This window comes from Mandrillus leucophaeus, unplaced genomic scaffold (genome assembly GCF_000951045.1).
Source record: "Mandrillus leucophaeus isolate KB7577 unplaced genomic scaffold, Mleu.le_1.0 Scaffold549, whole genome shotgun sequence".
Classification (NCBI taxonomy): Eukaryota; Metazoa; Chordata; class Mammalia; order Primates; family Cercopithecidae; genus Mandrillus; species Mandrillus leucophaeus.
In genome coordinates this window covers 2,275,247-2,296,591 of record NW_012105908.1, presented here as the reverse complement: position 1 = coordinate 2,296,591, position 21,345 = coordinate 2,275,247, and the positions used below count along the sequence as shown (strand labels likewise).

Here is a 21,345-nt window from a genome sequence, read left to right as displayed (position 1 = left end):
GTAATAAAATATAAATGGACAACAACATAGAAAGTCAATTAAGTCAATACTATAGGAACAACAGGAATTCTTTTATATTGTTGGTAGAAGTGTAAAGTAATACAACTTTAGGAAAGTTTAGCAACTTAAAAGTTAAGGTTTACAATATTGTATGCCCAGTCATTGCACTCTTATGTAGTTACTCAAGAAAAATAAAAACCTGTCCACAAAAAGACTTACGCATAAGTATTCACAGCAACTTTATTCATAATAACCAAACCTGGAAACAAACCAAAGACCCATCAACAAGTGAATAGGCTTTAAAAGTATATACAAAAATACTGAACAATAAACATTAACTAGTGAAACATTCAACAATATGGATGAATCTCAATAATGAGAGAGAATGAAGTATTACACAAGAATGCTTACAATATCTGATTCCATTAAATTTTTGAACTGGCATGACAAGATCAGTGATCATCTGGGCCAGGGTAGGGATGAACTGACTGCAAAGGGATATGGAGGGATACAGATGGTGACGAAATCTATACCTTGATTGGGATTGTAGTTTCACTGGTCAAAACTCAAACTGCACCGTTAAAATGGGTATATTTTATTTTATAAATTATACTTCATAGTAAAGGAATTGTTCAGAGTCTGTCACACAAATTTGCCAAGTAAACCTTTCGGTCTATGAACTGAAATATTTAATTAAAAAGGGCAGAACTAATGACAAAAAACAAAACCTGCTCAAAGAATAATTACTACAGTAACATACCTTTCTCCAGAACTTCATTCTGAATTTTCTTCAAGAGTCTCAAGTACTTAAATTAATGAAAACTTCTTAGTACCGACCTAATACTAATCTGAACCACTGAAATAAGGAAATCTGCAGCCTCAACAGAAATGGTATCTGCAATCTTGTCCATACCAAGAATTATGTTTCAGAATGAATTCTTACATTTCCTACAAAACTATAATTATTCACTGAGAGAAACTAGAATTAAATATAATGACCTGTCAAACAATTATGTTACCTGTGGCAGAAAATGGCCATCTGGATAAATGAATATAATCTTTGCTTTCTAATGTGTAAATCTCCTTTAGCAGGTGAGAGATTAGACGGAAGAGAATAGGAGGATCAACAATGAATACTTGAATAACAAATGTTTAAAGTAAATTAAAATCATTTTCTGAAGACTCTAAAGTCTCTAAGTTACGTACAAAACTACATACTTCTATAGTATAGGAGCCATTATTTAACGTAGAGGATGATTAATAGTTCACACAGCAGTTATTACCAGAAAAACACAAATACAACATGATTAAGTACAGTTAATTTACCCACAGCTCTTAAATATAAGCTGTATGTAAATACTGATACTGAGAAATCTTTGCAAGAATAACTGATAGAAGTCAGAACATCATGCCTTCCAATCCATCCTCCATGAACTTCTTATAAAGTGCCATGAATTTGGCCACAAATGCTTCCAAGTGATAAATGGCTTTGCTACCCAGCTGTAGACGATGTTCATAATAAGCTGCCATTTGGGCCACCTCCCCTTTCAGTTGTCCATCACAATTATGTAACAGTTCTGAGAGAAGGCCCTAAAGAAAAATAATTAGTAATTTAAAAATCATTAACAAAATAGCTAAGCATGCCTTATTTCTCCCATTCACAAAAAGATTAAAGTTAAACATACTCTCTTTTATATATGTGAGATCTTTAATTTTTTACGTGAATCAACAACCTTTATCCAAAAGCAAAAACTGTGGTACCTTTTCCATGATGTAAAAATGTGGTGGGTATCAGCCACATTCTAAATTCCAAATATTTAACTGCACAAGGTGCAAGAATGTAAGTGTAAAGACGCTTACTGCAGCACTATTTATAATAACAATAATAATTTGTAGACAACCTAAAGTTCCACCAATGGAGGTCATGTTTGGAAAAAGTATGATACAGTCACACAACAGAAAACCATTTATCCACTAAACAGAACAAAGTAAATCTATACATATGGTCATGACACAAGATCCATACTAAAGGGCAGAAAACTGAGCAGTTTTGTGAAACCACATATATACACATACTTGTTTTTATGTGAATAGAAAAGAGGTCTGTTAAAAGTGGTTACCTTTGTGAAAATGGAAGGGTGGACCTTCACTTTTTTCTTTGTAGCCCCACCCTCCATTATCATCACTGCATATTGCTCTTTCCTTTATAGCACTTACAACGTTCTGAAATTCTCTTACTTATTTGTTCCCCTTTTCACACCACTACAATATAACTTCACTTTAGGCAGGCCCTCCCTTCTTTTCTTCAGCATTCCTCTATAGTGCCTGGCACAACAGAGGTTCAGTAAATATGTGCAATTAATGAGCTGGAGAGAAAGAGGTGAGATCTTGATACTGCAAAAAGCCCTAAGATCACATACCCAGCGTCCAAATTTTATAGCTGTAAAAAGTTCAAGATCTGAAATTGGGTTACCTTCATTATTATCTCAGGAGGAATACAATGAGTTAGAAGCTCATACAGCCTTCCACGAACTTCAAGGAGTCTACATAAAACAAAATAATTGATCTTTTGTGAAGAAAATAAGGGGTAATTTTTCCAAGTTCCCACTGTATGGTTTTACTTTATGAATTAACAAACAATCCAATACAGAATTAACAACTTTATAAACTAACTTTATGAATTAACAAACAATCTAGTAAGAAATAACAGTTGTTTCTTAAACAGGTTATCATACTAGGATAAACATATGGAGGCTTCTCCTAACTTCAGTTCATTTTTCAAACAGAACATTTTCAGAACTCTTTTAAAATCAGACGTCTATATTCAGGGTTCCTAATTATATCAAAACACCATGAAAATACCAGATAGAAATGGAGACTTCATGAATAGCGAGGGTTGAGCTTATTCACACCATAGAATTTAACAAACTTTAATGACATGTCAAGTAATGTTTTTCTTTTCTCCAGATAGATACCTGAAACATCCAGAAAATGGTAATGAAAACATTAAAAAGTCAACTACATAGGTGACAAAAGATAATATACGCATGAAATATAATATAATGCCATTGCCTAGACTGCGCAGTAAAAAAGCAATGTGGCAGGGATACAGAGCTGTCCCTGTCATAAAAGCGGCGGCACAAAGGTTTACAGGTAAGCATGGAACCAGACTAAGTGAACAGGGAACATTCAAACCTCTGAGTCCTTCATTCTAGGCCCTTCTCATATTTTAGGGAGGGAAAGGGGAAGAGGAGAGAAATGTACATACGACGTTTTAAAACAGAAAAAAAAAGAGAGAGAGTGTTTCAAATACACATATCTCAAAGGGAAATAACTTCTGAATTTTTACTAAAATAACAGTACAGATGTTCCATACCTCAGATAAATCCAGGTAGTGATTCATAAGAATTCTTAAAAAGCAGAAGTCAATCCTAAAGACATCAGGAATATGAAGCCCTGGCACATTAAATCTTAAAAAAAGTGGGGGGAGAAAAAAAAGAACTAGCATTTTGGGGGTATCTGCTATGTGTAAGAATTGAAACAAATGATTTAACTCAGTACTTACTCTAGCTCATTTATTTCAGATGAAAAAACTAACGCCCACATAGTTTAAGTAACTGATAAAACTGACCACAGCAAAGTATGATTTAACACAGATCTATCTGTCTTACTCCAAAGTCCACACCCTTTCCAATGTCTGTGAAAGTATTTAACACCTTAATTCTGTACTAGGTTCACTGCAATATACTATTAATTCCCCACAATGATGCTCTTTTACTGAAACAAACCTGAAGTTCAGAAAGGTCAGGCTTCCATCAAGACTCATGTATTTGAGCCAGCATTTGAATTCAGTCCTGACCCAAAAGCCTGTGATTTCTCCGACATTCCAAGAATAACACTAGATTATTAAAGCATGAATAATAAGTGACATATGGTATGAAATTATTTTAATATATGCATATAGCTTATTTCTGAAAAGTTGATTCACGATGTAGTTACCTACACAACTGAAGTAACTATACTGTGTGTAGTGCATACATGTTAACATGTATCTTTTGTTAGTCTTATTACTGTTTTACAAAATTAATATATTCTACATTTACCATGTCTGTGTCATTATTTCCTAATAGCTTACAAGTGATTAAGAGTACAAACTCTCCTGTCAGAGAAACATGGGTATTCTAGAACTGTCTCTACTAATAACGGAATGTCCCTAAACAAGTTACTTAATCTCCGTAAATGTCAGCATCGTTTTTTTTTTTAATCTAAAAAGTTAATATTTTTCTCAGAGGTCTGTTATATCAATTAAATTACATGGTGTAAGAGCTGACATAATCATTCATGAAATATTAGCTGCTATTCAAATTAGAAAATTATGACTGTTCTAAGACAGATTAAATGAAAAATCAAGACCACAAATATTCCAGCAAGACAAAGGAGACAGAAATCAGAAGTAATCATTTGGAACTGTGCGGCCCAGTGATCAGAAAGATACCAGACTTCCAGGGCTTCTGGCCAGCCCCAAGGCTTTCGAAAATTGAGCAAAATTTCTTTTTATGCGGCACAATGGAATCAATTCCTACAATTGTTAGTTTGAACAGGAAACAGGAGCACCTTTTCTTGCACAAGTTCATTTATAAGCTGCCAAAATGTGTTAGGAAAACCAGAAGAAATTTGTAACAGCAGCTAGAAGAATTAAGCAAAGGAATAATCAAGTAGTTTTAAAAACGCATGTGATAATTGAAAAACATTACAACATCGAGTACCTAAATCCCTTAAAAGTAGGTAAGTTCTACTACTACCAATTGTTCTTCTTTAATATCAGAACAAAAACAAGAAAGTCATCTTCAGTGCAGAAATCTTTTATAAAAGTAAAAGGCCCCAAAGACATGCTTTATTTGAATTCTATCTCTTTAAAGGGTGAGGTCTCTTTATTGATAATCAACATTTTATAAAATAAAACGAATATTTTTTTTCTAAAGATGAAGTTTCTTTTCTAATGAGACTACTTATAACGTTTGGTACTTCTTGGAGAAAAATACTGATTTATTCAACTAAAATAACTGAATTCTGAGAATTCAAAGCAAACCTTAAATGAAATACTAAGTACCCACTATGTATGATTCACTATCCACCTCCACCGATCTATATATTACAATACCTTTGAAGAATTTCTTATAAAAAATAGAATTCATCAGATGTATCATTAAAAGGAGAAACATGGCATATTCCTCTCACTATTATTTTCATTAGACCAGGGAAGCATAAGTTCTATTGGCTGTAGCCTATTCAGTCTATATTCTGAACTCAGTCTATTCAGAACCCTAAAATGATCAACTACCCTCTGTAAGGTCCAAAGATCATTTCTAAGCTCAGAAAGCCAACAAGGATATGAAACTGTGCTTTAGCAAGTCTAAGGAACCTTCTCCATACTCTCCAAAGTTAGTAGGCCTTAACGTCGTCATTTTTTTATTTGGAGAAAAGCAAATTGTGCTTCTCAATCAAAGCTGCCATAAGTGAAACTACTAGTGGCTGAGGTATTTTCAGAATCGTCAACCTACAAATAATAGACCTACAGAAGTAATGGAAACAATTTTGCAGCAAATGTGTCAAAAAATACTTTCTAAAAATGGTATATACACAATGCTATCCTTAGTAGAACCCATGGTCATCTACTCAAACCATTAATAACTCTTTTGGTCTTCACAACAAAGGCACAAGTACCCTTGGCGAGGCAATAATAGTATCTTTAATACACAAATGAAGATAAAACTCTAAAATGAAGTTACCTGATCAAGAACACTTAGCTAGAAGTTCCGGACAAGAACTAGAAGTCTGACTTATAGTCTGGTGTCTTTCTAGCACAAGATGCATCATCAACTGCAAAGTTATACATTGCCCTTTCCTAGAAAGCTACACACATTATGTCTAGCTTTGTGTTATATGTTACTATTAAGTATCTGAGATCCTAAAAGGAAAATTAAAATTAACATAAACTCCACTTTTACATGATCACATGTAAGCCACGATATTACAGCTTAATAAAAGCCACAATATCACACACCAACTATTCTGAACCACTAAATTTCTGAAGTTGAATCCTACATTTTCCTTAAAAGGTTAATACGTAGATTCAGGATTTAATTATAATTCAAAGTGATGTGGCATTAGCATAAAGTAGTTAATACATGTTCTATGATATCTTGATAATGAAATCTTTACTGTCATCATTTTATACTGGTACCTTTGTGGAGTCTGCTGACTGACAATAGCATTTGCAGTCTCCCTCAGATATACCTCCCAGTCTGTCTCAGGGATTTCTTGATCTGCAGTAAAAGGATATCTACACAACAAAAAGAGAATACAAGAAGTTAAAAAGAAGTGTGCTTATGTCCTAAAACAGCAGTCCCCAACCACTGGTCTGTGCCATTAGGAATTGGGCTACACAGCAGGAGGTGAGCAGCGGATAGGCCAGCATTATAGCCTGAATTCCGCCTCCCGTCAGACCAGTGATGGTACTAGCTTCTCATAGGAGCATGAACCATATTGTGAACTGCTTATGCAAGCGATCTAGGTTGCATGCTCCATACGAAAATCTAATGCTTGACAATCTGAGGTGGAACAATTTCATCCTGAAACTATTCCCCACCCTTACTCAGTCCATGGAAAAACTGTCTTCCACAAAACTGGTCCCTGGTGCCAAGAAGGTTGGCAGCCGAAGTCCTAGAATGTAACTACCCCTTCCACTCACTGTTGCACTCTGCAGGCTTCACACATAAGCAGGGCTTTTCTGAGATTTCTACAAGACTTCTCTGCAAGTCTATGAGCCAGTTGTGAAGGAAGATTCAGACCTTCCTTCTTGCACACAGTAGATAACACGTGGCAAATCTACAAATAAAGTTAACAAAAATGGGCAATCCATTAAAAAGCAGATTAATTTCTGTTGATATCCTTCTAGACCCTTATAACTATATTACTCTCAAAATTCTTATAAGTGAAACTTATATAGAAGTAACTTACCACTCTGCATCTAACACAATGTTACATATTATCCCTACTTTGCATGAAATCTCCCAAAATCTATTAAAAGCAGGAAAGATATTTAATGTGAGGAATCATAATTTTTGCTGATGGTTGTTAAGAATGATAGAGAAAAAATATATGTGTGTATAAATATAAATATTAACGTTATTTCATACTAACTTTAATTCCCTTCCTAGGGATTAGGTATTCCCACATCATCTCTTTGTAAAATCTATTTTCTCAATATTCCGGCCTCCTCTTATAGACAGCTAAATCAGCTTGAGAAAGAAGACAGTAAATAACTACCCCTTACCTAGTTTAGTGGAATTCGTAATACCTACTTGTTCAAGGTAAAGAGGGTTTAAAGGGAAAAACACTTTGTATATATTGGCATCTGGTATTTATAACTATACGCTTTAGTTTGTTCATATATTAACACTTTGCATCCAGGTCTGTAAATGTTCTTGAATTACTGATATGCTTCTCTTCTTTTACAACAAGCATAGAGTATACAGAGAATCTGAACTGATTTTTCAGAAAAGCGTAACTTGACCTACATCTTCAATGCTGGGAGCAGGCACACGAACCGCCAAGCACCTACTACGAATAGGCGGGATCACTTTAGATGTAGAACTGCAGCACAAGATCAATCTGCAGGTAGACATATATTTTTCCATGGTTCTTCGCAAGGCATGCTGAGCATCTTTGGTGAGTTTGTCAACTTCTGTCAATAACACCACTGAGTCAAAGAGAAACAAAACAAACTTTAACTTGAGTTCACTCAAACTTTAACTTGTCTCTTTCTTCCTCCCCATTATCCAGGGTGAAATCCTAAATAATAAGCCTGATATACTACTCTTCCCTTTGGCAAAGATAAAGTTATAAGTACGGTAAAATTACTTTATTTTTTATTTTAAAACACTACAATCATACTCCGGTTTCTCTTCAGATCATATAAATCTTTCGCCTTTTACTAAAGATTTGAATGGATAGGAACAGCTCTGAGTTTTTAATATTGTGAGACCTTGCATTGGCAGGGCTAGTAAAAAAAAAAAAAAAAGAATCTATAATCAAACAAGACCAAGAAACACTAGGCTAAATGAAGTTAAAAGGTTACTTTGTAGTAGAAATCATTGCAACCTTTATTTATATACACTAAAATTTACCAAGACAAGGAAGTACTGTGCTGCATTTCCCCAAAATAACTTTACTCAGCAGCACATTTCTGTGGTACATCTTAATCTAAAATATTAAATTCCAAGGAATAGACTTTGGAAAATAGTGGTGCAAGAGATGTAGGCAACAAGGCATAAAGATATCCGGCCACCATAAAGTAAGATTCCATCTGGCCACAATCACAGATCAGCCTTAACACGGTTCAGGAATAATGTAGAGACAGAAACTGAATCCAGTATTGTATTTTTCATTACATTAACAAATTATTTCTAGCAGATGAACTGGTGGCATGCAGCATTTCGATCTGCCCCATAAAAATAAACAGAACAACTAAAGATTCCAAGACAAAGAACGCATGAACATTTTACAGAAACTAGGCAACAAGCTTTACCCAAGAACCCCAAACATGAGCACATGAGAATAAGAAACTAAAACTGCAAAGGCCCACATAGTATCAGCAACGGTGTGGGAGGAAGATTTTGACAGACTTTAGGATAGGAAAAGCTCAAAATCACCCACAGGAATATACTAGAAACCATGATGGGGCCAATTTGAAAGCAGTTGGCCAGGCACAGTGGCTCATGCCTGTAATCTGCCTGTAATCCCAAGATTTTGGGAGGCTGAGGAAGGCAGATCCCTTGAGCCCAAGAATTCAACACTAGCTTGGGCAACACAGCAAAACCCCATGTCTACAAAAATACAAAACATTGCCAGGCCTGGTGGTTTGCACCTGCAGTCTCAGGAGACTGAAGTGGGAGGATTCCTTGAGCCCAGAAGGTCAAGGCTGAAGTAAGCTGTGATGGCACCACTGCACTCCAGCCTGTTGCAACACAGTGAGACACTGTCTCAAAGAAAGCAGCAATTTTACCGAGGTGGGAGATTCAACAGAGCCCAATTTATGGGTGAGACCAAGGGAACCCTGACGCAGTAAGGTTTGACAGAACAGTAGACTCTGAGAATACCAAAATGAATCTCCCTTCTACGACAATGTTCCATGTGGCTGTGGCTGGTGCAGGGGCTTGTGCCTGCAATCCCAGCACTGTGGGTAGCCAAGCTAGGAGGATGGCTTGAGGACAGGAGTTCGAGAATAAGACAATGCTCCACAATGAGAAGAAATTCCAGAAACAGAATCCAAACTGAGAACAGGTAAAAGAGAGACAAAGAATTCCAATAAAGGTGACAGAAAATAAGATAGGGAATAGAGCTCAGAACACAAGGTCATTTATTTAATTTATTTTTTTATTTTATTTTTTGAGAGACAGGGTCTCACTCTGTCACCCAGGCAGGAGTGCAGTAGCTCGATCATGGCTCACTGCAATCCCAAACTCCCGGGTTCAAGCAATCTTCCCACCTCAGCCTCCCAAGTAGCTAAGACTATAGGCATGAGCCTATTTTTTTTTTTTTTTTTTTTTTCCTTTGGCAAGATTGGGTTTTGCTGGTCTCAAACTCCTGGCCTCAAGTAAAGTGTCGTATATTTTTGATCACTTTGTAAAACTAATACAAGAGGTAGCTGTAGAGCCCCAGACCTAGAAAAAACTCTCTGGCCTGCCTCTGCTTCCTAAGCACAGGAAAACTCACTTTACTTTTAACAAAATGACCAACACAAAAGGATCATCGCCAAATTTAAACAGTTATGTAAAAGAGTCGAGCAGAGCAGCAGAATAACATCTTTATGGATGTGAAAGAGTCGAAGTATTTTCTAAACTGTTAATTAATAGTTATTGTTCTTTTTAAGGAACAGTAAGCTTCATGTGAAAGGTTATTTCAACTGTAATTGGGTGGTAAAATATTGTTAGTATTTTTAATGACCCTAAAACATTTCACTTTTAAAGGTTTGTAATTGTAATTAGGTATTATTAATTTTGACTAAAATGTTAAATTTCAACTAAATTTCTTATAATAACAGATCTTCAACATTTCTCTTATAATATTAATAACAGATTGAGGATAATGGCACAGTATTTCCTACATTTACATATACATGTCATTATTTTGCATAGTGATGTTGGAAATAGTGAGTAAGCAGTACTTGGTAGGCAGAAAACAGCATATTTTTAAAAATTAATTCAACATGACAAGTGACGTTTACTCTAGAAATGCAGAACAGTTTTGTTTTGCCTTTTTTTAGGGATACAGTCTCGCTCTGTCACCCAGGCTGGAGTACAGTAGTGCAATTACAGCTCACTGCAACCTTGAATTCCGAGGCTCAAGCAATCCTCCTGCTTCAGCCTCCCAAAGCACTGGGATTGCTAGCATAAGCCACTGTGCCTAGCAAAAGTTTTAATATTAGAAAATCCAGTAATACAACCTATGATATTAATGAACTAAAGAAAAATCACAAAAGCACATTCATGGATGAAAAAGAAGCATCAGACAACATTTAACACACATTTGTGTTAAAGACACTCAATAAAATAGGAACTTGAGAATATTTTCTTACCGTGATCAAATATATATACCTCAGACCAAAATTCAGCAATTAATTATGGGAAAACACTAAGGCTTTCCTTCCATGGACATCTGCTGTCTCTATTACTATTAAGCACACTATTGGGGGGTTGGCCAACATAATTAGAGAAGAAAAAGTATTTACAGCCATAAAAATTGGAAAGAAAAAGGAAAAATAATTTACAGATTATATGGATATACATCTAAAAAAAAACCTCAAACTATCAAAAGACAATTACAAACAGTAAGAGAATTTAATAACACAGCAAGATATAAAAGTAGGATATAAATGTTAGTAACTTACATATATAAAACATTCAGAAAATATAAGACTCTATATATAGTAGCAAAAAATAAATTCATAAATGTAAATTTATTTTGAAATATGGAGACTGAGGAAAGAAATCAGCTGAGAATATGTACAGGGAATTCACAAAATAATAAAAATGAGCAATATTAAACAAAGGAAAAATGTATCACACTCAGTAAGGAGGAACAAAACACTATCTTCTCCACTCAAACTGACAAAGGTTAAAAGGAATTGTCTTCAGTGTTGGTAAATGTCACAGAGAAATGAGCACTCCCAAACACTGCTATTGGTAGTATAAATCTATACCCACTTTCAGACAGAGAATTTGGCAAAAAATATCAAAAGCAATAAATGATGGCATATTTATTATCACAAAATCTCACCAGTAAGAATGTATGCATATATATAGAAAAAAATGCTTGGAAGATAAAGTCTAAACTGTTAATAGTAGCTGTCTCTGGATGGTGGGAATATAGCTGATATTATTTTCTTTTTTATCTAAATATTTGATAATGAACATATGACTTGGGTCATAAGAACAGCTATTTTAAAATCATGTACTTTCTTATTTGAAAGCACATATTTTTATTCATCTTGTTCTAAAATATCAAATGGATGGCACAAATAATCCTCTTTCACATAAAATTCAATTCCATTGGACTATAAACTCCCATGAGCACAGAGATCACACTTCTCTCTTGTTCACTTTCATAACTCAAAAAAAAAAGAGAGAGAGAGCACTAATGCTTGGCAGCTTCATAAAACGAAGTCTTTTGATCACCTACCTTTAAAATCCCTTTGAGAGTTTGTTTCAAGTTGTTGTGATTGTGCCACTGTTTTTAACATCTCCTGAATGACTACTCGGTCACTATTTCCAGCATCACTACACAAAACAAAAACAATGGTATATAGTATGCCCTTAATATTGTTATTACAAGGAAAATGTTGAGGTTCTTAAGTGGTCAAAATTTCAATCAAAATTAATATCACCTAGCTATAATTATAAGCTCCTTAAAAGTAAAAAGTTTTAGGGTCATTAAAAATACTAACAATATTCCAATTGGATTAACATCACTGAAAACACTAAAAATGTTCTTACATTAAGTTTACTGTTAACATAAAAAAAGCAACTACTAATAATTAGGTAACAGTTTAGCAAATACTTTGACACTTCTGTACTGACTATAGAAAATTAATACCTAATTATAGTTCATTTCTCAACTATCTATAATTGTTGAAAATACAAAAAATAACTCTTTGAAACAGAAATTCAATCCCTATTCCTCTTCCACATCCCCAAAATAGCAAAGATCTAAGAGAGAACAAAGAGAAATCTGCTCCCAGCACTAGAATGAAACTGATTCAGAGATTCAGTAAGGCGATGAGATAAGCAAATTGTGTTTAAGACACAAAGTCAAAACTCCGTATTGATCTGTCATTTACACCAATATTATTGCTTTGGCACTCCAGTCAAGGACCTCTCAAACCAACAGAAGTCAATTTAGGCTGAATGAATGTTAATTTCAATCACCCTGAAAGCAACTGGCTTATTCTCCAATTGGTTATCTATGCTTCAGAAGAACTCACAATGAGAAAAACAGGTCAAAGCAGTTAACTTTATTTTCTCAAACAGCCACTAAGTTTTCCCAAGTCACTACTACTATTATAGATCAATATACCTATAGTGTTGCTCTTACAGTCATTTTCCTAGCCAAGAATCCAAAACATTCTCCATTTGTCTATGGAATTAACACTCCCTTTGTTTTTATGATCAATTCCCATTCCCAACAACCTTATTTCTGTTAGTTTTCTTTGAGATGCCTAGAGAAAATAATAATACCTATCTGTTAGGGTTGTTTTAAGGATTAAATGTAATAATCCAGGTAAAGCTTCTCACAAAGTGCCTGCTACTGAAAACAACATACACATTGGCTTGTAATGCTATTCCTCCTGCTCCATTTGGTCTCCTCCCTCTCCCTGAAATGGATATTCACTCTTGCCTCTGTGCCACTGCCCATGTTGCGTATGCCTGACAATATCCTCAATTCTGTTCTCCTTTAAGAACTCATACAGTCCCACAGATCATTACAGCTTACCCAGTTAGCTCCCAGAATCATTTCTACACCACTTCATACTTAACAGCTGTTGCATGAGTTTTCAATGCCTCTCCAACAAGTTCCTAATCTTATTACTGCATGACAGAGAATAAAGATATTGGTTGGTGGACTATTACAATACCTCCAATCAAGAAATTTAAACAAAGAGAGTGACAAAGAAAGATTTGGCGACCCAAAGTCAATTTCTGAAATATTTACTCCAAACACTGTAAACTTTTTAGACACACTGCTCATCAGTAATGAATGAGCCAATATAATTTAACAAAAATTTACTGACAATATAATATACTGTGTGTACATCAATGAGCTCCCTAGAGCTAGAAAAGGTAAATACATCGTCGAAATTATTTGACACAGAAGGCAAAACGGGAAGGGCTTTAGGATTCCCATTTCAAGCAGGGCAGCTCCACTTTAATCTGTTTTATAAACTGTGCTTCCACACGTATCAATTTACTTCAAAAAAGGATTTCAATCTTTAAAAAAACGAAAGCCCAAAACCAATTTCTCTAAAAATGCTTAATTTCTATATGGTAGTAACTTACCTAGGATTAACTTCAAGGTGGTAGTTACTTGCAATGGTGCTAATTTCAATTTTCTTTTTAGATGGAGTCTGTGGACAAAGAAAAAGGTATTTTTAACATTTATTTATTGCCTATTTCCCCACTCTTTTGTATTTCCATTGGTTTTCCTTTTATTATACAAAGTAAAACTCGAGATAACCACCATTCCATGTTTTAACTTTGTTAATCCCACTCTTTTCTCAATGTGTAGATAAACATGTTTTTATACAAATTGGGTCAAATCACACATCCTGTTTTATTGTGACTACCTTTTTCTTTTCCTTATCTCCAGAAATCCCCAAACCAAATCTGTAAACCATTTGAAACACAGATCATTGCAAACGATCTGTTCCTTTGAGTCTTTTCCATGTTAACACAAAAATAAACATACACGAATATATTTTCATGGAATGTCAATTTCTTGTAAAAAATAAAAATTAAAAAAAGGAAATCATACACAAGTCTCTGTGTTTTGCTTTTCCTACTTAATGTATCTTGGCAATCCTCTCAGACAACCAGCACAGTGTTATAGTCACACACCAACCTATGGCATGGATATTCCAAAGCTGGTCACACTGATGGATATTTTGTTTTCTGAAATCAAACAATTCCACAATTAACATATGTGTACATATACTGCTTTCATTTCTATGTAAGAGATTCCCAGTTTTTGGGATTGAAGGGAATGTGTTTTCTAACTTTAATATAATACATATGTGTGTGTACGTATTGACCAGTCTGCTTCATAAAATGGTCTAACGATTCACTTTTCCACTGGCAACTCTCTTCCCCAACATTCCCCATCTACAGTAGGTTTTATCATGCCTTCCAATTTTCCAGTTTGGTGGGTATATAATAGACTCACACTGCTTGACTATCACAAAGGTCAAACATCCTTACATGTGTTTACTGCCACTTACATTTTTCTCCTGTGACTATTTGTTACAAAAGAATCTATTATTCAGTTTTCTACCAGATTGTCTTTCTGTTGCCAATTTGCAAAAATCTTTTCTTTTTCTATTGATTTTATGTATAATTTCTGCCATAGCAATTTTTTTTTTTTTTTGGAGACGGAGTCTAGCTCAGTCACCCAGGCTGGAGTGCAGTGGCCCGATCTCGGCTCACTGCAAGCTCCGCCTCCCGGGTTCACGCCATTCTCCTGCCTCAGCCTCCCAAGTAGCTGGGACTACAGGTGTCTGCTGCCACGCCCGGCTAATTTTTTGCATTTTTAGTAGAGACGGGGTTTCACTGTGTTAGCCAGGATGGTCTCGATCTCCTGACCTCGTGATCTGCCCGCCTCGTCCTCCCAAAGTGCTGGGATTACAGGCGTGAGCCACCGTGCCCGGTCGCAATTTTTCAAATTCATACATCCAGGTGTCTACTTTTCTTCTACAGTTTTCATGTTTTCCTATAAAAGGTTTTATTTACCCATGAGCAATTCATATAGTCTAAAAAATTTTACTCTAAGATATTTAGTGTTTCATTGTAACATTTAAGTCTTTAATTCATCTGGAATTTGTCTCTATAAATTGTTATGTCATAGGGACTCAACTTTGTTTTCTCTGGATAGATAACTAGTTATGATGACACACTCTGTTGGCTCATCCTCTTCCACTGATTTGAAATAGACCTCTATCACATTTCTAAGCTCTCTTTCCATTTTCATTTAGTCTAATTCTCTATTTTCATGCCAATATAAAACTATTTTATTTACAATAATCATACAGTATGATTTACTACCTGGTAACACAAGCCCTACTTCACTAGTCTTTTTTCATAATTACTTTAGCTAGTCTTAGAAATGTACTGTTCCATATGGATGGACTTTAAGATCATTTCATACAATTATAACAACCACTTGAATTTTAATTAGAATTTCGTAGAAATTTATAGTGTCACCTGGGGCAAACAGATCATTTAAATTATTAAGCCTTCCATCTGGGAACATGTTGCAACATTCCATTTGATTGGCTGTTTATTGTCTCTCTATAAGATACTAGTTTCTTCTGACAGATCTCACACCATTTTTGTTAAATTTGTCCCTATATAAGAATTTCCACCACAACATACAACCAGCATCTCAAACTCAATGTATCCAAATATATGCTAATCAACACTAGCCTAAAATCCAGTTACCTTCCTGAAGATTCTGTTTATAGCACTGCCATCCACACTCAGCATATGATTTTTTCAATGCCTAATATGTAAAGACATTCTACCAGAGGATATGAAAATGAATATATGTTCTTGACATACAGTCAAAACAAATACAATCTTGTCAAAGTAGAAGATGTATAAACTACTACAACCAAAGCAAAACAAAGTAAGTACTATTAAAAGTATAAACTACAAGTTGTAGAAGAAAAGTTAATTCTAATGGGGTAGGAAAAAGAAGGATACATTTCAGCTAGATTTTAAACATCATCTATAATGGAAAAGCATAAAAATGCACTACATGGTATGAAGCTGGACATCTTAGCAAGGGCAAGATCATAGGAAGCCTCTCAACATCCCAGAGTTTCAGGCCTCCTTTCCCAGTCAGTCAGTTGTCCACTCTTTAACAAGTCACTTGATACCATGTTTAACATTTTTCTCAAAATGATTCTCTTTCTTTCCATCCCCATTACTGCTCTCAGAAAAATGAAGTTTGGAAACCTGAGTTCTAATTCCAGCTAAAACATTGTCTTCTTAGGCAATCTGAAATTAATCTCACCCTCTACATTTTACCCCAAACCCTCTGTTGCTCTTATTTCCTATCTAACATAAATGGCTTTGCTCTGGTTATAACAGGTCTATAAATCAGTACCTCTCAAATCCTGTGCCCCAAGACTACCTGTGAAATTCTTATTTAAATTATACATTAGGAAGCAATTGGGTTGGGGGCATACATGACCAAGACTGAAAGTCCCTGCTATAAATCACTTTCAGGGCCTCAAAGTGAAATGCTTACTGTGATGGTCTGATGTTCAATTCTCAATTTTTCCACTCCAACACCATAAAGTTCACGTAGAATACACATAATTCTTGTCTTTTTTCCAGCACCTGATGGTCCATACACTAACAGATGAGGAAAGTCGCCACACTGCACCTGAAAAAAAAGAACAAGGCGTTTTTCCCTAGTCAAACTGAATTGCTCTAAGTAGAACCAAACTACTTTTTAAGTATCAAATATTTTATGTATCTACCCATGAAACTCCAAGTTCATGGGTAGATATACCCAAGTAACTCCAAGTTCATGGGTAGATATACCCAAGTTTTTATATATGTGTAAAACTTGGAGTTTCATGGGTAGATAAACAAAATGTTGTGTATCATATATATGTATATATATTCTGAAATGTTTACTATTCGCCTGGCACTAATTTTGTATAACTTACATACATGACACAGCACATGCAAGACACAAAACTAAATGCTGGAAAGCAGGAACTCCTAAACCTGGCTATCAGAAGCACCTAGAAAACTTTTTAAATAAAGGACTGACTAATGAATAGACCGTATCATCCATGAGATTACGATTCTGTAACTCTGAGATTCAGGCCTTTCTTAGTTTGGACTATTAGAAACAGTCCCTGTGATAACAATTCAGTGTATTTGGTTCCTTTGGGAGGTTACTTGTGAGATAAAGGAAAACTTCATAGGAGAGGAAAGGAAGACAGCCAGCCACTAAGAGTGTGTTTTCAAGTTGAATGCCTCTAGGTATCTGTGTTTGATCCTGCTAGGGAAACTCTTAAAGCCAACATAAACACCCACCAGAGTGTCAACCTACCCAGGGGGTGGGGAAGCTGCAATATGATTATCTCTGATTAGTTCTTTCTTGAAGCCTGCTTAGGAAAGTGGATGGGGGAAATGAAAGAGCATTAACTTCAGGCATTTCAAATCTGTTTATGGGTGTCACAGAGAGAAAAGCCCTCAGGCAAAGTACAGATCTACAAAGTTAGAAGTCAGAAGTCAGTCTGTGTGCACTTAAAAGCAAGAGGACTGGGTAGGGCACTAACCGTATCTGCTGATGATGAGTGTTGCAAAAGCTTTTCAGGTGTTTCTGATGATCAGTCTGGTTTGGGAACCAGTGCTACGAAGGCTATAAAGATGAGTGGGTGACAGACCTTAGCCTCAGGCACATAAAATCTTTTAAGGCAAAGTTCTGTAAATAACCATTATTGAAAAAATGGAATACGTATCTTAAGAGAAGCGCTTATTGCAATGAATTTTAATACCTTGTAAACTCATCCATCTCTGTCACAGAAAAGTCTCAAGGAAAAAAACTATTCAATCTAATACAGTGCCTGGAAAATGGTGGGTGTCCCATAGACACTTACTGCCTTTGTTTTTTAAACTTCAATCTAACCAAAAATAAGGATTATGCTTTAAATGTTTCATAGTTTGATTAAGCTGCAAATAAAAGAGTAAACAGGTGAACATTTCTTAAAAGCAAATTTAACACTTAAGATCATTATATAAAATTGATGTCCAAAATATACATTCCAAATTCTGTACAACAAAAAGTGGCCACAGAAAATAAAATGTATTCTATGACTAGGAAAACTGAAGACAAAGCTATTGATGGAAAATGTAATTTGTCTATAAATTATGGATACTGCCATAATCAATTTACTTTAAATTAGTATACATGCAGTATGAATAATTAAAGATCAATCTCGCAACACTATCAACTAGTCTAATGACTTTCATATGTACAGTCTTTTCTTATTATTTCTTATTTTTAAGAAGCCCTTAACAATTAAATAGTATCTGTAAACGTAAGAAAGGTCGGTAAGGGAAAACCAGGGTATTGGGCAAAAACATTTCAACAGCATCATATATTAATCTGAGGTCCTTAATAGGAGTAAACAAATGTCTTCCACAGACACTAAATAACTTAGTCTCCTAAAGATCCTTCTTCACTCTCTACTCCCTGAAAGATTCAGTTCGTTCCTCACAAAATATTGCCATTAGACACTTTTATCAACTACAACAGACAAAGAGGCATCAGGATAGAGGGGAGGGAATCTTTCATAAAGCACTAATCTCAACCAGGCACGGTGGCTCACGCCTGTAAGCTCAGCACTTTGGCAGGCCGAGGCAGGTGGATCACCTGAGGTCAGGAGTTCGAGACCAGCCTGGCCAACGTAGTGAAACCCCGTCTCTACTAAAAAACACAAAAATTAGCCGGGCGTGGTGGCGGGCGCCTGTAATCCCAGCTACTCGGGAGGCTGAGGCAGGAGAATCTCTTGAACCAGGGAGGCAGAGGTTGCAGTGAGCCGAGATCACGCCATTGCACTCTAGCCTGGGCGACAAGAGCGAAACTCCGTCTCAAAAAAAAAAAAAAAAACAACAACTAATCTCAGGAACGTCCTAGTACAATTTATTTGATAATTTTATGATCTTTGGAGTAAATACATATTTACAACACTTTACTTGTCAATGACAACACTGACATCGAGAAATCTTAAGCCAGTTAGAAAGCAAATCTCATGGTGTCACCTATGCTCAAAATGTTCCAACGGCTTCCCATCTTATTCTGAGACTTACTAAGTCTGCACCCCCAACTCCCATTACCCTTCCCGCTGGTTCACCATTATCGGCTACACCAGCCTCCTGAGGTTCTTAGAATATGCTGTGCATATCCCTGCCTGGGAATTTTGCACATGCTGTCACCTCTTACCTGTTCCACTCTTCGCTCGGATTTCTGTATTTACGACTTTTCAATTTCCTTCAAGTCTCGGCTCAGATGCCACTTCTCAGAGGAACTTTTCTTGTTTAAAAATACAAGCCGGCCTCCCACACCTTTTCCCCCTTCCCTTTGTTATTTTTCTCTATAATACTTATCACCTGCCAATGCAGGAGGAAGAAGCACTGCTCCTCAGGGGAGCGCAAAATCCCGAGCCAGGGGGCCTCCGCTCTCCCATGCTCTCGGCCCCCGCGGACTCACCAGGTTGCGCAGCTGGGTCGCCTGCTCCTTGTGATAGTCCAGCCGTCCCAAGGAGCAGGGCCGATACTTGTCCACCCAGAGGCTCATGGCAGCTCGACTTCCCGGGGACCTACGCTTGAAAGTCCCGCGCGAGCGCGCGTCTTCCCCTTATCGCAGAGACAAGTTTTCCCGCGAGCGCCAAATCTCCTGACGTCACTACCGGTCGCGGCTGCGTAAACGATTTAGGTCGCAAAGGCTACGGGGGCCGTGTGCAGACAAAATCAGCTGCCGCGTTGGTGCCTTCTAGTTCTGAAGTTCGCTGCTTTGTTTTCTCTTTGTTCGCACCCTCTATTATATTCTATAAATTATCAGGCGAATTGAAAATGAGGTTCTGACCCTCTTGGCGTTACATCCGGATACCTCAGAGAAGACACTTCCTTTCATTTATTCATTCACTTAATTCATTAAACAAAAATTTACTAAATATCTGCTAGGTGTGGAACTCAGTTTTCGGCACTAAATATACATCTCAGGGTTTCACTGACTTGGCAGGTACCCAATAAAGCTTCATTGGATAAATCGCTTAAAAATGTCTGATCTTCACTATCCTTTGTTACCTCTATTCCTCAATATTCTTATTGAATTAGAAGCAAAAGAATCAAGAGCATGGAAAAACTACCGAGATATGGCCTGTAGGGGAGAAGACATGAGGTTAATATGCATTCTAAGCCTAGAATGTTTGAAAGCCCTCCAATTAAAATGTGTAGAAGGATCTGAACCCCTCAGAAAAATATTCTGCATATGAAGCTCATATGCAACTTTTGAAGTTCTCTTCAAATAATGCCTCTCAAAATGCACTTTACTCATTGTACATAGTATTAATTCCTTATTTAATTTATGTTTTTATTTTGTGTATGTTTTTATTTTGTGGCCCAGGCTGGAGTGCAGTGATGTGATCTCAGCTCACTGCAACCTCCACCTCCTGGGTTCAAGCGATCCTCCCACGTCAACCTCCCAAGTAGCTAGGATTGCAGGTGTGCACCACTACGCCCAGCTAATTTTTTGTATTTTTTAGGAGAGATAGGGTTTCACCATGTTGGCCAGGCTAGTCTCGAACTCCTGAGCTCAGGCAATCCACCTGCCTCAGCCTCCCAAAGTGCTGGGATTACAGGAGTGAGCCACCACGCCTGGCAAGCATATAGTAATTGTAAGTTTAATTTTTTGAGTAATTGCTATACCGTTTTCCACAGCGGCTGCACCACTTTACATTTCCACCAGCAATGCAAAAAAAATCCAATTTCTCCACATCTTCAACAACCAACAACCTTTTTAAGTTTTAGTCATTCTGGTGGGTTTATAGAGGAATCTCGTTATGATTTTAATTTCCCTAATGATTAATGATGTTGAGCATCTTATATACTTATTAATGATTAGAATACTCTTTTGTAAAGTGCCTATTCAAATATTTTTGCCTATTTTTACTAGACTGTTTATCTTTTTCTTATTGATTTGTTTCCTTTTTATACATGTATTTTGAATATCTTTTTCCTACATGTGGCTTGGTTTTAATCGCTGTTAATGGTGTCTTTTAATAAATAGAAGTTCTTAATTTTAATATAGTTCGGCTCATACTGTGTTAAAAAATCTTCAAAGTCTTGATGATGTTCTTCTGTGAGTTTTTCTTTAAGTTTTATGGTTTTGCTCTCACATTTGGATTTTAAATCCACTGGAATTCTTTTTTTTGTATGCCACCATACAAAAAAAGTCTAAAAGGTCAAGATACATTTTTTTTCCATGTGG

At 36.1% G+C, this 21,345-nt stretch overlaps 1 protein-coding gene across 1 annotated transcript; it reads right to left on the bottom strand.

The window, feature by feature from the left end:
* Positions 1 to 222: 222 nt before the first annotated feature.
* RFC3 (replication factor C (activator 1) 3, 38kDa) lies at positions 223 to 19,783 on the bottom strand. The gene is made up of 9 exons (XM_011997824.1): positions 19,567 to 19,783; positions 16,585 to 16,722; positions 13,617 to 13,684; positions 11,743 to 11,840; positions 7,581 to 7,762; positions 6,752 to 6,888; positions 6,245 to 6,343; positions 2,474 to 2,543; positions 223 to 1,590 (listed from the first exon to the last, which is right to left on the bottom strand). The coding sequence occupies exons 1-9, from the start codon at positions 19,651 to 19,653 to the stop codon at positions 1,399 to 1,401; spliced, it is 1,071 nt and encodes a 356-aa protein (XP_011853214.1). The 5' UTR covers positions 19,654 to 19,783; the 3' UTR covers positions 223 to 1,398.
* Between the last annotated feature and the right edge of the window lie 1,562 nt (positions 19,784 to 21,345).

Bases quoted from the DNA above. Each gene is read 5' to 3' on its own strand.
- RFC3 (XM_011997824.1), bottom strand. From the start codon at position 19,653: ATGAGCCTCTGGGTGGACAAGTATCGGCCCTGCTCCTTGGGACGGCTG. The intron at 13,685-16,584 runs GTAAGCATTTCA...CTTTGTCCACAG, and splicing joins TTGAACATCAGACCATCACA to ACTCCATCTAAAAAGAAAAT. The intron at 6,344-6,751 runs GTGAGTGGAAGG...TTTGTTGTGTAG, and splicing joins GAAGCCTGCAGAGTGCAACA to ATATCCTTTTACTGCAGATC.